Source organism: Miniopterus schreibersii (genome assembly GCF_964146895.1).
Source record: "Miniopterus schreibersii genome assembly, chromosome: 2".
NCBI classification, from domain to species: domain Eukaryota; kingdom Metazoa; phylum Chordata; class Mammalia; order Chiroptera; family Miniopteridae; genus Miniopterus; species Miniopterus schreibersii.
In genome coordinates, this window is record NC_138102.1 from 173174792 (window position 1) to 173193042 (window position 18251).

An 18251-nucleotide genomic window follows, 5' to 3' on the forward strand; every position below is an offset into this window, starting at 1 on the left:
GACAAAAGTTTAGGGATTTAGGAAAGAAACCAGAGTATTTCTAAGTCAGCATATTTTAACCAGGCAAAATATTATTACCTGGCGATAATAGTTTATGTTGATGACATCAGGCAAAAACTTGCATCACCTCTGCAAGGATAACCTTGAATTCTGTGTTTGGTCAGTTCTGGTCAGTTAGGTTTTAAAGGGTCATAAATCGGCAACACTCCTACTTCTGCTTTAATTCCACACCTGCTGATGTCCATGTCAGCTCAGTGTCTCCATAGAGAACCCTGGGTTCCAGGGAGGACCACTCAGCCAGAAAAGTTAGTCGGAAATTGTTCGCTTTGAAGTCATCCCTTCACTCCCTATCAGAACCGATACTGGTAATTTTCTCTTCTAGATTTATTTGTAGAAAGCTTACTACCAGTGTTTTATGTTTTCTTTAAAACTTTTTTTAAAATAAAGCATAATATTAAAACTTTAGAAGCATTATATTGTACTTCAAAGTATAAACCATAATTTATCAAAATGTCATGGACATCAAGGGAACTATATTTTATCATCTAGCAATGTGGACATAGAGTGAAACTGTGAAGTAGACAGAGTTTGTCTTTGAGACCCATCCGCTTATTTCCTTTATTGCACTTTTGTTTTGTTTTTGTGGCACGTCCACTTTTGGAAACCTTTCAGCTTTTCTTTGTCCCCTGCAGTACACAGGCCTGCCCCCAATGTCCTCAGCCCTGTTCCAGGTGATAAGATGAGCTCCCAAGCACTGCTAAGGATTATTGTGCTGACCTCCCAGGGTGACATGCATTTTATTGGGAGTCAGAGCCCCTGTGGAGCTCAAGCCCAAAGCAGGCCAGTCGCCTGTGGAACTGCAAGCTTCAGTGCCCCAGAGAGGAAGCATTTTGTGGCTTTGCAGATTTTCTAGGCCCCCCCAAATCAGCATATGCAGGTCGGCACCCGTGTGGTGACACTGCTCTTGTGGGTCCTAAATTAAGCCAGCGAGGCCGCGTCCTCCTCTCCTCGGACATCTGGGTGCTGCTTTTGTACCGGGGGATCGATTTATAGATGTTCTCAGTCCTTCATCCCACCCTCATCGGCAGCGCTGAACATGAGCCGGTTTCATGAACGACTGAAATGACTTCACCCGTCATTCCGTTTAATCCCGTGAGGCATAGTCGCCGTTGTCCTTTCCTTCCTAATCCTAATCCGAGGCTTAATTTCCTTGGCAGCCTGTCCTCGGTCTTTTTAAAGCGTGAGTCTATGTTCAGACGCTCCCGTTTCTAACCTAAGTCTCACGAACAGTTGCGCGTTTTTTAAGACACTGCCCTCGCTGTGCAGGTTGATTCAGAACTGGTGGACCCGGAGGAAGGTGCGGCAAGAGCACGGGCCCGAGAGGAAGCTGAGCTTCCCGCAGTGGGAGAAGGATTACAACCTGCAGCCCATGAACGCCTACGGACTCTTCGATGAGTACCTGGAAATGAGTATGGAAACCTTCTGCTTTATCCTCCCATCCTTTGTCCTACTCGGTAGAGATGCAAATTCCGCTCCCTCGCTGCATTCGGGGGCCTGCCAGTTACCATCGCGGCCACCGCGGGTGGGGGCTCTCGGCTAAACCCGAGGGAAGAGCCTGTTGCTCTAAGAAGCTCAGTCCATGGGGATGGTGCCAAGAGCCTGTAGTCGCATCAGACCTGTCACGGCATTGGGTCCTGTCTGTTGCAGTAAATCACCAGAGAAATAAAATGAGTTGGAAAACTTGACGAACCAAAGAAAGAGGCGTTATCACTCACGGCGTAACTGATCCCTTCAGCAGACATCTGTTGAGCCGTGTTGCGTTCAGGCAGACACTGTGCTTGGCCCTCAGGGCTATGAGAAGGGGCAGGGTCCCGGCGTCCGGAGAGCGCCCAGGCTGCTGGGGGGAGCCAGCCATATACGGAGGAAGTGTAATAAAGCGTCATAAGATGCAGTAGGCATCAGTAGGGGTATCGTGGGGACAGCCATTTCTCTCGGAGGGGTTGGCAGGAAGCAAGGACTGTTTTAAGCAAAGCTACACTTTTATTTAAGAAACCAGATTTCTCTATAATCAAAACCAAACTATTTACTGTACCATGTAACTAAGAGCATGGGGTCTGCAAACAAATTACCTGGGTTCAAATCTCAGCCCTATTAACTGAGACCTCGGGCTATTACATAATCTCTCTTTGTCTTAATTTTCTCATTTCTAACATGGGGATGATAATTAAAATAACTGCTTCATAGGGTCTTGGTGTGGATTAAATGAGTTAATGCATAGAAAGGGCATAGGCTCTTAGTACCTGTTATATCACTATTATTATTTCCCTAATCTTATCTCCTGGGGCAGAAAAGCTAACAGAATCCCTTAGCATAATAATTATGTGGAGGTTTTCTTTCTTTTCAAAAATTATGTTTAAGCTTTGCAACATTGGGGTGGAAGTTGGGGGTAGGGATGGGCAAGAGGCATTACTTCCGAAAGAGGCAGTTCTTTCTGGGGCATCTGAAAGTTAAAGGAGCCGTAGAATTGATGCTTAATATTTCTTAAATTGCTTATGTCCTACGTATCTACTGATGTTTTCAGAGTTCCAGTTACAAAATGGCAGAGCGATATAACTTGGAGAAGAAATCAATGTGGGTATTAATAATAAAACTTAATAAAGAGAATTCGTTAAGAGAAATGCTTTGAGGTCTCTTAATGGACTCTTCTCCCATAAAGAAGGAAATGAACAAATAATGGTGGTGTACTGAGTGCTTTCGAGGAAGCTTTTGTGTGGCGGGAGCTGGAGTGCTCCAAATACTGCGGTATCTTTGCAGCAAGAAACAAGTCTCAGTGAATTCTCACTGCTTACTTCCATTTTTGTTGCTTTGTTATTTCATAGTGACTTCCTGCTTTGTTATATTTTTTAAGTGTATTCATTGATATATTATGTAGAGTGAGAAAAATATATAAATCATGTGTAAGATCAATGCATTTTCACACAAATGTAACCAATCTGTAGGAGAGGGGTTGGCAAAATACTGCCTATAGGCCAAATCCAGCCCACTGCCTGTTTTTGTAAATATTGGTACAGAGAAACCACCTTTTTTTTAAAACATATTATCTATACTTGCTTTTGCTTTACAACAGCAGAGTTCAGTAGTTTTGACAGAAACTGTATGGTCCAAAAAGCCGGAAATATTTACTATCCGGCTCTTTATAGGAAATGTTTGCCATCCTGTGAGCTAGATCAAGAAACAGAATATTACCACTGCCAAAGAGGCTCTTTTGTCCCCTCTCCCAGTCATAACATCCCCCCAAACACTTTTCTGACTTCTAACACCATACATTAATTTTTCCCTTTTTTGATCTCCACATACATGGAATTGTACAATACATACTCTTTTGTAAATGTCTTTTTTCATTCAATATGTTTATTAGATTCTTCCAGGTTGTTACAGGTAGTAGGACTTCATTTTCATTGCTGTATAGTATTCCTAGAGTGTGTACATGAAGCAAAATTATGAAAGAGGCACAGTTTGTTTTTGATACCCACTCTCATCTTTCCTTTAGTCATATTTTTTGCATTTCCACTTCCAGATCCTCCCTAACCTTCTCCTCTGCCCCCCCACAAAACCCCCCTAAGCCCCCACCAACCAGTCCTTCAACTGTCCCATATCATGAAATGTACTTCTAAGCACTGCTAAAGATTAATGTGCTAGATAGGTGTATTTTAATAGGAATCAAAGCCTCCGTCAAGTTGGAGTTAAAGAAAGGTAAGTTTACCTGTGTAAGTGCAGGCATCAGTGTGCTAATAGATGAACCATGTTATGAGTTTGCAGATCTTCTAGGCTCCTGAAAATAGGAATGCAGTATTAGTTATCCACCCAGTCTACCTCTGATAGACACATGGATTGTTTCTCGGTGTGGGCTCTTACAAAGAATACAGCTGTGAACATTTTTGTATATGTGTTTTGGTTCATGTATGTACAGATTTCTGAAGAGAACTTATATAGGAGTGTAGTTACTAGGTCATAGATATGCATTTGTTGATACTCAGCAGACACTTGCAAAAGTGAGCTGTTATCAGTTTACACTCCAACTAGCAGTATAAGAGCTTCAGTTATTCCACATACTGACTAAAATTTGTTAGTGTCACCCTTTTTACAATTTTTATTTGAAATTTTATGGCAACTAATGATGCTGAGAACCTTTTCATATGCTGATGGTCATTTGAATATCCTCTTTTGTGAATTCCCATTCAAGCCAATATTTTTGTTCCTTTTTCTTAGTGATTTATAGAATTTATTTACATATTCTGGATATGAGTTCTTGGCCAGATATATGTTGTAAATCAAATATCTTTTCCTGATTGGTGGCTTGGCTTCTCGCTCTCTTGATGGAGTATTTAAGTGAACAGAAGTTTCTACTTTATTCTTCTTGAAATTGGTTCCATATAACTTTTAGAATCCAATATCTAATTTATACAAAAATCTTACTGAAATATTGGTTGGGATTGAATTGAATCCCTAGATCAATTTGAGGGGAATTTAGATCTAAATCTATGAATATGATATATCTCTGCATTTATTTCCTTTTACATTTTTCTCAGCAATTTTTTGTAGATTTTGGTATACAGATTTTGTACAACTTTGGTTAGGTTTATTTTTAGGGACTTTATGAATTTTAGTGCAGTTGTAAATCATGTCATCTGTAAATAATGACAGGTTTATTTCTTCCTTTCTAATTTGTATGCCTTTTTTTTTTCTTGTCTGATTGCTGTGGCTAGGATTTTCAATACTGTGTTGAATAAAAGTGGTGTGTCATTTGTGGGGCTGGTCGGATGGTGCTCCTGTGTGTGGTCTTAAAGGCAGCCACGAGATGTATTGGGTCCTCAGCTTTTTGGGAGGGGCTCTGGTGCAGGCCAAGTTCAGCTGCTAGTGGTGCTGCGCTTGGGATTTCTTCGTAGTAAGTACAAAGTGTTCTGCAGTTGGTTGCTGCTTGTGCTGGGTTTGGAGGCACTTGAGAGAGGTTATGCTGTGCATCATGGCTGCTTAGTTGAAGCTAAATTTCAGACCAAGACTGGCCACCACTTAGGCCAGGCTTGGGGCCACCTGATGGTAGTTACAATGCAAGTTGAGACCAGTCGCCACTTGAGGGCACTTAGCAAGAGCTACGAGGCACACTGAGGCCAGCCACCGCTTGTTTGAGGTTTATGGACCTTTGGAGATTTTGGGAAAGTCCGCAGCATGAGCCAAAGCAGGGCCCTTGTGTGGCAGAGCCATTGGAAGAGTCTCAGGGTGGGTAAGCAAATTAAATGGGGTGAATAGTGTTAGCCAGATTAATGGAGAGCACAGATTTGGCGCCTGCCAGCACTTCTGTCCCAGAAGAGAGTTGACCCTGACCCTGACCCTTGTCCCTCCAGTCCTCACCCTGAAGTTGTTAATTTAGTTCATCCCCGCGTTTCTGGCACTTTCTGACCTACTGCCCCTGCATTAAAGCTTAGAGGAAGGGAGTTGATGAGTGACTCTATGCATAGGCCTTTCAAGAGCAATGCCTTGGTCTCTAGCAGTCTTCTGTTTTTCTCTGATGCTATCCCTGCTGGTTTTCACAGTCAGATTTTATGGGGACTCCTCTTCCCAGCACTTGTGCCCTTGACTGGGGAGCCTGGCGTGGGGCTGGGACGCCTCCCTCCTAAGGGGGGGAGTACTAGAACCTACAAAGGACTGTAGCCCCATTAGGCTATAAATTTCTCAACAGAAACTCTACAGCCCAGGAACCACTGGGATAACATAGTCAAAGTGCTGAAAATGAAAATTGCTAGTTAGCAATACTTTATTTGACAAAGTTATCCATCAGATGAAAGTTAATTTTATGCTGATAACTTATCTTTGTTTCCCATTCATTCACAATAACATCAAAACAATAGAATGCCTAGGAACAAAGTTAATCAAAGAAGTGAAAGATCTGTGCAGTGAAAACTACAGACTATACTGAAAGAAATCAAAGACACAGACAAATAGAAAGACATCTGTTATAGATCAGAAGAATTAATATTGTTAAAATGTTCATACTACCAAAAGCCATCTATAGATTTAATGCAATCCCCATCAAATTGCTAATGGCATTCTTTACAGAAATAGAAAAAAACAATTCTAATATTTGTATTTGTTATTTTTTTTGTTTTTTGTTTTAAATATATCTTTATTGATTACAGAGAGATGAAAGGAGAAGGAGAGAGAGATAGAAACATCAATGATGAGAGAGTCATTGATCAGCTGCCTCCTGCACGCCCCCGACTGGGGATCGAGCCCGCAACCCGGGCATGTGCCCTGACTGGGAATCGAACCCCGATCGCCTGGATCCTAGGTTGACGCTCAACTGCTGAGCCACACCCGGCCGGGCTAATATTTGTATTTGAATCACAAAAGATCCTGAGTAGCCAAAGCAGTCCTGAGGGGGAAAAAAGAACAAAGCTGGAGGCATCACACTTCCTGCTTTCAAACTATACTACAAAGCTATAGTAATCAAAACAGTATGGCACTGGCACAAAAACAGACACTTAGACCAGTGGAACAGAATATAGAGCACAGAATTAGACCCTTGCAAATACAAACTAATATCTGACAAAGGAGACAAGAGCATCCAGTGGGGAAAGGATAATCTCTTCAAAAAATGGCAGTGGGGAAAGTGAATAAACACATGCAGAGCAATGAAATTGGACATTCTGTCTAAATCACTCACAAAAATTAACTCAAAATGTATCAGAGACTTAAACATAAGGCCTGATAAGATGAAACTCTTAGAATAAAACAGAGAAGTTCCTAGATATTGGTGTTGGCAATGATTTTCTGGATATGACACCAAAAGCAAAAATTCACAAAGGGGGCTATGTCAAACTTCAAAGATTCTGCACAGCAAAAGAAACAATTAACAAAATGAAAAGGTAATCACATAATGGGGAAAAAAGTTTGTAAACCGTGTGTGTGTGTGTGTGTGTGTGTGTGTGTATCAGATAAGGGGTTAATGTCCAAAATAATAAAAAACTCATACAACTCAATTAAAAAAAAAGTCTTATTTAAAAATGGGAAGAGGGGCCCAGCCTGCGTGGCTCAGTGGTTGAGCATCGACCTATGAACCAGGAGGTCACAGTTCAATTCCCAGTCAGGGAACATCCCTGGGTTTTGGGCTTGATCCTCAGTAGGGGTCATGCAGGAGACAGCCAATCAATGACTCTCTCATCATGTTTTTATCTCTCTCTCCCTCTCTCTTCCTCTCTCTGAAGTCAAGAAAAACATATTTTTTTAAAAAATGGGCAGAGGAATTGAATAGATTATTTTTTCAAAGATGACATCCAAATGGGCAACAGATACATGAAAAGATGCTCAGTGTCACTAATCAGGGAAGTGCAAATGAAAACCATGATGAGATACCACCTCACACCTGTTAGAGTGGCTGTTGTCAAACAGACAAGAGATAACAAGTTTTGGTGAGAACGTGGAGAAAAGGGAACCCTTGTACAGTGTTGGCAGGACTGTAAATTGATTCAATAACTATGGAAAACAATATTGGGATTCCTCAAAAAATTAAAAATAGATCTACCATATGATCCAGCAATTACACTTCTGGTTATATACCCAAAGGAAGTGGAAATGGGATATTGAAGATATATATTCAACTTCTATATTTATTGCAGCATTTTTCACAGTAGCCAAGATATGGAAGCAACCTGTGTCCATCAGTGGATGAATGAATAAAGAGATAGTGGTATATTCAATGGAATATAATTCAACTGTGTAAAAAAAGAACATCTTGCCATTTGCAACAATGTGGATAGGCCTTGAGCATATTATGCTAAGTGAGATAAGACAGAGAAAGAAGTTCTGTGTGGTACCAGTTATATGCCAGTTTTTCCACTATTGTATTTCTTGTCCATGATCCATTCAGGACTCAATACTGCGTTTAGATGCTCTTATCTCCGTAGTTTACCCCAGTCTAAGACAGTTCTTCAGTCTTTGTTTTTCATAATTTTGACATGATCGTGATCTTGACATTAGAAGATTACTGGTCAGTAGTTCTGTAGAAGGCCCTTCAGTATGAGATTGTATGATGTGGTCTCATGATTAGGTTGAGGTTATGCATTTTTGGCAAGAGTACCACAGAAATGATTCTGTATTCTCCTCAGCATATCATACCAGGGGTATGTGGTGTCACTGTGTCTTGTTATTGGTGATATTAACTTTGGTCACTTGGTTAAAGTGATGTCTACCAGGTTTCTCCATTGTAAATATACTAATGTAAATCCCTGTGTGATTAATAAATAACATGGGAAATACTTTAATAATATGCAAATACGCTTCTCTCTGCTAATTTTAACATTTTTTAATGGTTGTTGCCTTCAATGATCGTTACCATGATATTTGATCAATGGTGATTTTCTGTTTTCATCATTACTTCTACATTTATTAATTAGAATTCTACCATAAGGAAGAATGGCCTCCTCTCCCCCGTTTAGTTATTATTCAATTATTTATTTAGATCAGTATCTATTTATATCAGTATGGACGTAGATACTTAGTCTTTAGGTCATAATCCAATACCATCATTTTGTTGCACAAATTATTCCAGCTTTGGTCATTGGGCACTTTTTCAAGCTTGTCATGTGTCGTATTGATGTGCCCCATCATTTTTAAGCACTTCCTAACTTTCTGACATCACAAGATATTCCAGGCTCATCTCATATTTTCTCTACTATAGCTCTGGAATCAAACACTTCTCCAAGGATGCTGATCCCTTTATTAGAGGGTGGTATTTAGAAAACAAGATCTGGACCCTAGGTGTGATCATTGCTCCTAGGATGCCATTGCTTCCAGGCTTAGGAGTGCCTCTTTTTCAGTATCCCTGCCCATCTTTCTGTTCCCTGTGCTTTGGTACTGGGGGGAAATGTGGGTTAAAACATTGAGAAATTCATATTATTATTCCTTTGAAAATAGTCCGGGAAGCAAATCCACGTTTTTCTTTTTCTCTCCAGTTCTTCAGTTTGGATTCACAACTATCTTTGTGGCAGCCTTTCCTCTAGCACCACTTCTGGCCTTACTGAATAACGTAATCGAAATTCGACTTGACGCTTACAAATTTGTCACACAGTGGAGGCGACCTTTAGCTTCAAGGGCCAAAGACATAGGTATGTTGGATTTGGGTATGTGTTTTAAAAGATGTTAACCATCTGGTAGATAAAATAAAAACAGCCACCAACTTTAGATTTTTTTTTTACTTATGGTTTCCATGTAAGATGACTCAACTAACTCTTGCAACAGAATAATTGCATTAGCTTTGAGTGATATCAGATGAGAAGGAAAGCTGCCTATTTGGAGATTTATAATTTCTGCTGCTAGAGAATTTGTACTCAGTTTCTCAATTTAGTTATTTCTGTCTTAAGACTTTGAAATCTAAAATTTTGATTATCCCTTATTTTCTTTTCAAAGTAGATCTTCCATCAGCTTAACTATGCTTTGCTCTCTCCTCAATGTGTGCCTGAGTCACATGAAGCATGACCCAGTGTTCCTAACCGCAGAGATGGCCCTCGGTCTTTAACTAGAGATGCCGAGTTGAACCAGGTGCAGCCTCGAGAGACTGACTGAGATCAGAGACTGTCCTTTATTTATTTCGGCATCCAGTGCTTAGCACAGGGCAGGCAGGTGCCCAGCCAATGAGTCGGGAAGAGGGTTCACTGTGGATGTACTTGGCTCGCAGTGGTCTTTTATCCATATGAAGTAGGCACACATTCGGTGAGCACCTATTCTGGGTCAGTGTGTCATGAACTAGGCGCACAAAGATGAACTAGAGGAACCCCGTCTGTACCCCTGAGGAGCTGGTGGCCGTGTGACAGTGCATGTGCGAATATTATCAAAGGGGGTTTGGGTGCCTTATCATTGACCAGGATTCTCTACTCGTGTCTGATTCTGATTGAGTTTCTAAGACGTGAGCATTGGCACTTGCACAGAAACTCCTTCCCTGCCAAGGTGTTTGCAAGTACAAATTCTTGCTCCTGTTTGCCAGGGTCAGTATTTGGGAAGATGAAAGGACCCTTGGAAAGAACTGTTGAAAACCAGTTCCCCAGTTAATTTCATATTTATTACCTCTGCCGTGTGCCTGGAATTAATACACACTTCTCTCTGAACAGGAATTTGGTATGGAATTCTTGAAGGCATCGGCATTCTCTCCGTTATTACCAACGCATTTGTAATAGCGATAACGTCAGACTTCATCCCTCGCCTGGTGTACGCTTATAAGTACGGACCTTGTGCGGGCCAAGGAGAAGCTGGGCAAAAGTAAGTTGGCTGTGAGACCATCATGGAAACTCCATTGCCTGGCCATTGTGGTGTTCGACAGACAGAGGCCTCTGCTTTGGAGTGCACGGGACACAAACCCAGGACAAGAAGGCCTGTGGTGCGGCGGTGGGGGGATTATGATGTAACACTTTCAGCCGAAGTGAACGCAACCTGACCTATTGAAGGGATTGGGGTCATGCAAGTCAGACAAGTTTTAAATGGGATCCAGTGTGAGAGCAACAATGAACCATTTCCCCCATCCCCCAACCACTATAAATTCAGAGTTGTGTGATGTGGTATTGTCATGTGTGTAGCAGAACAGTGTACATGATGCAGTGTGTAGTTTTGCCCCTTCTATGAGTTTGTAAAAGGATAGTAACAATCTGATTCCCGTTGTCTCTTTATATGTAGACTCTGCAATTCTACCTGGGGACTGTGTAACCACGTGCTGAGTACCCACAAGGGACTCAATAAATATTAGTGAAATTAGTGACTGAATGATTATTTCCTGGCTCATGACCTGACCAGTGTCTATATAACCGCAGGCAAATTGGGTGAACTTAACTCCCTGGGATCTCAGTTCTGTGGCATCACCTAAATGGTTCCCAAAGCCAGGACTCTGTATTTCTGATCAAAGAAAGCCTTGGCAAAATTATAACTTGTCCCCTGGTTTTCATTGCTGTACCCTTGGAAAAAGACAAAAAGTCTTTATATATATATCTCCTCACCCAAGGGTATTTTTTCCATTGCTTTTTCAGAGAGAGTGAAAGGGGGAGAGAGGGGAGAGAGAGCGAAAGAGAAACTTCAATGTGAGAAGAGACATAGATTGGTTGCCTCCTGCACGTGCCCCGACTGGGGATGGAGCCTGCAACTGAGATACGTGCCCTTGGCCCAAATCGAACGCAGGACCCTTCAGTCTGAGGGCTGATGCTCTAACCACTGAGCCAAACCGGCTAGGGCAAGACAAGAAGTCTTAACATACTTTCATGGAAAGTATGTCCCTGTTTGGCTTAAGTCAAAATAGTCTAATTCAAATTGTTGGATTTACATGTCTGTTGGTCAGAGTGAGGGGTGTGCTGGGATCATAGGATCTTTTCAGTGCCCCCCAAATCATCCCAAGTTGGGTGCTGCGTACTCATATAAGCAGCCCTGCCTTCTGGTTTACTAGTCTAAGCCAAATTAATTCATTCTCTATAACCATTGTAGTTCAAGTAGCCCCAAGGAGTCAAGTGTCACTGAATCAAGACAACAATAAGTAATGAATGATTTTCTCACATTTAAATGAGTGGTCTTCTCAGAAATTACCTTGAAGAAGTGTGCATCCTAATTCGAACAGTGCTGTCCTTATGTAGACATTTTCTGAATCTCCTTTCTTGGAAATCCCTTGAGAGGCCACCTACCCCTCCCGTAAGATAAAATTGACTTCATTATTTTATGTTCACTGGAAATCCTCCCTTTGTCTGATACGCTTTTCTCCGCACCTCTCCCTTCTCCTGATTATGTGTAGCAGCGTCTCTGTCTCACTTGGAGCTGGTGGTGTCACAGTGGGGGTATGGCGGCCTGCCAGCAAACCGAGCGATAGACATGAAATCTGCCGCAGCACCAGGCCAGAGTTGACACGGCAGGGCCATCTGGCTGAACTCGATACAGCAAAGGACGGGAAATTTCATTTTCTAGAATTGATGACTGTCTCAGCTCTTTGATGTTGGCAAGCTAAGATTCTGTTGTAGTGGAAAGAATGAGAGAAATGCCTAGGTAGTTCAGTATCAGCAGTCCCTCTACTTCCATGATTGTGGAAATTATGTAGGAAGACTTAGAGTTGATAACTCTATGTAGATACCAGGTCCATGTGTAACGCTTTGCCTTTAGAAGGAGTACGCACCCACTAACGGCACGTTTTCAGCTTGGATTTATGACATGACTATGCTTGTACATAGTTTAAAGATGTATCCTCTTTATTTTGACGGTAGGGTGTTCAGTCCTTGAGACAGGTATTTCCTTTGAATTTAGATTTTCTCAGTTGAATTTTCGTACAGAGTATCCATTAAACAGCAGCTTTAATCTCAGTAAAGCTCGGAGCTGCTTTGTGAGAAGAGAGTGCAGGGGGGGTGGTGAATATTCCATTTTAATGCTGGACCTGTTTTTGGCACCTTTCCTTTCCCACTGCTCAGCTCCTGAGAAGACTCTGCTATTTCCCGTACTTCACAAAAACGGCTTCCCTCTCTGTGACAGCTAATAATCATTAAGGCCCTCATTTGTTTTCATGTCGTGTTCTAGGCAGTTCATAGATGAGGGAGACATAAATCCTAATCACCCTTCCAAGGAGTAGTAGGGGAGGCCGGCTGCCAGTTGAATGAAGGCATGCTACACACACACTGACTGGCTGTTTCACCCATGAGTGACCTGACAAATGGGTCCTGCTTGGTTCATTTTTTAAGGCCATGATAAACCAGTGATTTGTCTTGAGCGAGACAACACATAGAGCCCATGTGTTCTCAGAACTATGTTCATGTCATCATTTTGGTTTGGTGGTAAGCAACTTAGAATAATCATACCAGGGAAATGTTAATGAAGAGGGTATGAAGATCAGGATTTATTCATTTAATCAGTAAGTATTATTGATCTCCTGCTCGGTACAAAAAAATAAAATGCATTAATAATGGCCACTCACATTTATTAAGATCTTGCTATAACCTAAGCACTATATCACTTACTTTGTATATATCATTTCATTTAATCCCCACAATCACGCTATGAGGTGGGGACTTTTGTCACTTAAAGAAGTTACATAATTTCCCAAGATTACATGTCTAAAAAACAGCAGAGCTACAGTTTAACACCAAAGCCCGAGTACTTAGTATTATAATGTACTGACCCCGGGACAGAATGAAAGCCATGTCCTCAAGAACTTTATAATCCCTAGATCCAGGCAATAGTTTTATTCCTGGTCCATGTTCAAGACCTTGATAGAATCTCTGGTACTTTAGTTTGCCTCCAATCAAATCAATTAAATCAATATTACTGGATTCCTACACTACATGAGACTGTCCTAGCACCAAGGATACAAAAATATCCAGGACATCTGTTCTGCTTCAAAAAAAAAACCACAACTATAGTTCAAAGGAGAAGACACACATGCAGGCAGCCAACTCTAGTCCAAGCTATATGGTAATTGTGAAGTAAGTATGCGGCACCGTAGGGAGAAGGGAATGAGTCTTCTGACGGGTGATTAGGACATCTTCCCAGGGTGTGACATTTCAGTTGGCTATTGAAAGATGAGCACTGCTTTCATTTTTAAAGAAATGAGTAGGGAATCCCAATAGAAAAGGAAAGCTGAGCAGAGGCATGAAAGCGTGTGATACATGCAGAGCATATAGTCTGTCATGACTGTAGCATGGGATGTGAGTCGAAGAGGGGGGCCCATATTTACGTCAGTTAGATTCACGGCATTATGAGAGAGCATACATTTCATTAATGAAGTAATGTGTTTGTGTGTGTGTGTTGTCTCTCTGTGTGTGTATGTCATCAGTGAAAGAAGCAGTGGCTTACCTGTAATTTATGCTGATTATGCAATGTTGTCGTTCACCTATTTCTCTGAAGCATTATGATGATTCTGCACAAAAAGGACTGGAACAAAAGAAATGACTGTTCTTGATTCAACACACCCAGGGTTTTTCAGTGTATCCTAACTTGAGTGCTTATGACAATGCAGGGCCAGGTAAAGGCACTTACAACTATAGGAAATTCTAGGAAGTAGAGCCTTTAGTGAATTGGATGCAGAGATGATAGGAGTTCTAATTATAGAATCTGCTTTCTCTTTTAGGTGCATGGTTGGCTATGTGAATGCCAGTTTGTCTGTGTTTCGAATTGCTGACTTTGAGAACCGATCGGAGCCTGAGTCTGATGGCAGCGAGTTCTCAGGGACTCCTCTCAAGTACTGCAGGTGAGTGTGGCACTCTTAGCCTCAGATGGGCTGGCTCTCCCACAGGGAGGTTCTGGCATTTTTTTACAGATATAGAACAAACAGTCCTAAAATTTATATGGAATCACAAATAGCCATAACATTCTTGATAAAGCTGGAGGCATCAGCTTTCTTATGTCAACTATATTACAAAACTATAGTAATCAAAACAGTATGGTATTGGCATAAAAACAGACATGCAGATCAATGGAACAGAATAGAGGGTCCATAAATAAGTGTAATAAATTCATATATGACCCATTTACTTATGACAAAGGAGCCAAAAATATACAATGGGGAAAGAACAGTCTCCTCAATAAACGGTAGTGGGAAACAGGGTAGCCACAGGTCAAATAGTGGATTTATGAGAATTCATTATATTATTAAAGTATTAAGTAAATGTAAAAATCAGAGAAAAAAGAGCATGGATAGACCAATTAGGTTCATTATAAAAATTTAAGAATTATGATTAAGCCAATTCTGTACCAAAATAATGTTACACAGAAATGCAAAGAATGAAGAATATTCAAGATAGTTTTGAAGAGTATTAATGAGGTAGAGATGTACCTTATGTTAGACATAGAATAAATGTATAGTAATTAATCAGTGTGGTGGTGGCAGGGGTAACAGATCAATAGAAAATGGAATAGAATTGAGAACTCCCAAGTAAATTGCATAATAAATATATAATCACAAATAGCACAATATGATTCCATTTATAGAGCCTTCAATGCAGACAAAAGTAAACACTGTTTTATTTCGGGATGCTGGCATAAGTAGTATACAAAGAAAAGCAGAAAGTTTCCACAGTTCCTTCTCAAGGTGTCTGGGATTGCCAGTGAGGCGTTTCTAAGCCACTGACCACATGAGGTGCACTTACCATTCTTTCAAATGTACATACACTTTTATTTCCACAGTTTAAAAATGCGAGTAAATGAACTATACTCAGTGCTAGAAAAATAATGTTTGCAAGCTGATCATCCATTTCTTGAGAAATAAGAGCAGCTTTAGAGGAGGCACTAACTTAAGTCAAAAGGGAACATCCCACCTTTCCCACATGTAAAACTAAAAGTGTTACTGTCTAAAAATAACTCTGACTCACTTGAAAAAAATTCCTCTCAACATTAATGCCACTGGGATACTTAATGACTTTGAAGGTACTAGAGGGAAAGATTAGAGGCGTAACACTGATTTAATTAGCTTTGAAGCTTGGCTTCTGACTGTTTCTACGGCAGGACAGAGAAGTGTTTGCTTTGTACCAGTGCCAGGGAACGTGTAGCCCGTCATTACGCAAAGAACTAGCACTACATCAGAAAGAGACACGGGGCACAATCGACGGCTGAGCACGGCCCTCCCCCAAAGCCCTGCCTCGTGGAAAAGGCCGGTAGGATGGGAGGTGCGCCGGCACCTGAACGGAGAGCTCCGCTTTCAGCAATCATGCGACTCATACGAGAGCGCGAGTTCAGCATTTTAGAGCAGGGTGAGATGGGGACCCTGCGTTCGTTGGCAGGGGAAACTGATATCCAGAAAAGCTTCATGAATTACCCAAGGCCACGTGTGTCAGGCAAATGCCAAACTTGGTTCCAGCATGCTCTCCTGTGCATAATTCCGGAGATGGCCTCAAGGCAGCGAATCAGGTGACAGCCAATTCATTGGCACCACCGAGGATTTTTGAAAAATGTTATACTGATTTGAGAGAGAGAGAGAGAGAGAGAGAGGAGAAAGATGAGAAAGATGTGAAAGAGATACATCAATTGGTTGCCTCCTGAACATGCCCAAACTGGTCAAACCCACAACCTAGGTATGTGCCCTGACCTGGACTTGAACCCATGGCCATTCTGGGTACGGGACGACACTTCAGCCAACAGAGGCGTACTGGCCAGGGCAGCACCGCCGGGTTTTAACCCCGTAAAACTCCTTGCGTTCCTCCGGGCAGAGGTTAGCAGAGCCCCGCGATGCATCTACCAGTGGACATGTACTACTCCTAGGCTGAGCCAAGAGATGCCCGTTCTCAACACCTGGATCCCTACCCAGAAATTATCTAAAATGTTTTGCCAAATAACCACAGCCATGAGTGTGTTTTTTAATATGAAAAAGAAAATGTAAAGAACGATTAATTTTTAAAATTTTTCTCCCACGAAAAAGGGCTACATAGTGGGAATGAGAGAGATCTGGGAGTCAGGAAAATCAGTTGGGAGCGTGACCTTGCCCTGTGTGTTTCTAGATACCGAGACTACCGTGACCCCCCTCATTCACTGGTGCCCTACGGCTACACGCTGCAGTTCTGGCATGTCCTAGCAGCTCGCCTGGCTTTCATCATTGTGTTTGAGGTAGGTTTTCAGAACTGTTCCTTTATAGCCTTTGACATAATGAAGTAACTAGAAGTAATGAATAAGTATAAGCTATGAGAACTTTCTGGTTATGTATGTCCAGAAGCAGTATGGTGCTATTATAGAAACTCTTTATTTTCTTTTTCCAAGAAATATTTCAAAGTCCATTGTAGATTTTTAATGGATAAATCAGGAATTATTGGTCCTAAATTTAATATTCTAGGGCTTTGGTTCTTAAACTTTAGGAAAATTACCTTTTTTCCATCCCCATTCCCAGAGATATTGATACATCATTTCTGCAATTTGCTTTTCACAAGCCCTCCTAGATGATCCAGATGCAGGTGTTCAAGGACCATAGTTTGGAAACCACTGAACTGGGAATTACAAGTGGTAGCCTCTGGTTGTGGAGCATCATGACGTTACTTATGTTCAAGCACACAAATAAGCATTCATTACCTAAGATTCAAAATAGACTTAAAAAGTATAATTATACTCAAAAGGTATAATCTGTGTAGTAATTGCATGTATTATGTGTCAATAAAAATATAGTACCTATTTTCTTTTAGTCATTAAGAAAATTGCTGCTAAGAATAGTTTGCATTTCTATTACCGTACTCATAAATAGAAATTTCATCTCCTGTTACATACAGTAAAGCCAAATTAACATAAGCCAAGGCTGCCTTATGTCGTGGACTAAAAGCTTCCTACGCCTCTTTGAAACTATTCTATCACTGTTTTTTCTTTCACTCAGGGGAACCAAGAAAAGATAATATTAAGCTGCTCTTCCCTGGGAATTTCAAATTGGTGGTTACAGAACAGTCATGGGGATGTAGAGCACAGCATAGGGAAGATAGTCATATTCTAATAATTATGTGTGGTGTCAGATGGGTATGAGATGTTGGGGGATGATCATCTAGTAAGTTCTATAATGTCTAATCCCTGGGGTGTACACCTGAAACTAATGCAATAATGAATGTGTTTCAACTTCAATTGAAAAATAAAAATGATTTTAAAATGAAAAAAAAAAGGCATTTTCATATAATTTTCACAATACCCATTTTATAGATGAGAAGACTGAGGCTCAGAGTAACTTTTTCTTAGGTTCATAGACGGCTCATAAGTAGTAAAAGCTACAGAGCTGGGATTCAAACCTGGGTTTTCTGATTCCACAGTATACTTTTCCTGGCTCTCCTATGCACTCTGACCATTCCTTCTCTACCTCCCTCTCACCCCTCTTCTCCTCCCCTGTGTGGTGCCATCAGATGAAGTTCCGTGCTCACCTCTCCCTGAGCTCTTTCCTCACACACACCTCCCTGGCCTCCGCCCAGTCCCCAGGCGTTCCGGAGGCTCCGTGTCCCTGGGTCGAGAGGAGTTCCTGAACCACTCCCAGAGCTCTTTCCAGCTAAGGAGGGACAGCAGACCTGACTCTGTTGCATTCTCCTCTGTGTTTTTAGCACCTCGTGTTTTGTATAAAGCACCTCATTTCATATCTGATCCCAGACCTCCCAAAAGATCTAAGGGATCGAATGAGAAGGGAGAAGTACTTGATTCAGGAGATGATGTATGAAGCAGAACTGGAGCGTCTCCAGAAGGAACGGAAGGAGAGAAAGAAAAACGGCAAAGCACACCACAACGAGTGGCCATGACGAGGT

General features: G+C 41.4%; 1 protein-coding gene across 2 annotated transcripts in view; it reads left to right on the top strand.

Moving 5' to 3' along the window:
• ANO4 (anoctamin 4) overlaps positions 1-18251 on the top strand; it is a 227097-nt gene that overhangs the window by 205987 nt on the left and 2859 nt on the right. For both annotated transcript variants that reach the window (XM_081127861.1, XM_081127860.1), the window contains 6 exons: positions 1327-1469; positions 9009-9161; positions 10161-10308; positions 14132-14251; positions 16494-16599; positions 18054-18249. In XM_081127861.1, the coding sequence (XP_080983987.1) occupies positions 1327-1469; positions 9009-9161; positions 10161-10308; positions 14132-14251; positions 16494-16599; positions 18054-18245 (862 nt within the window). In that variant the 3' untranslated portion in view covers positions 18246-18249. The remainder of the gene's footprint in view (positions 1-1326; positions 1470-9008; positions 9162-10160; positions 10309-14131; positions 14252-16493; positions 16600-18053; positions 18250-18251) is intronic.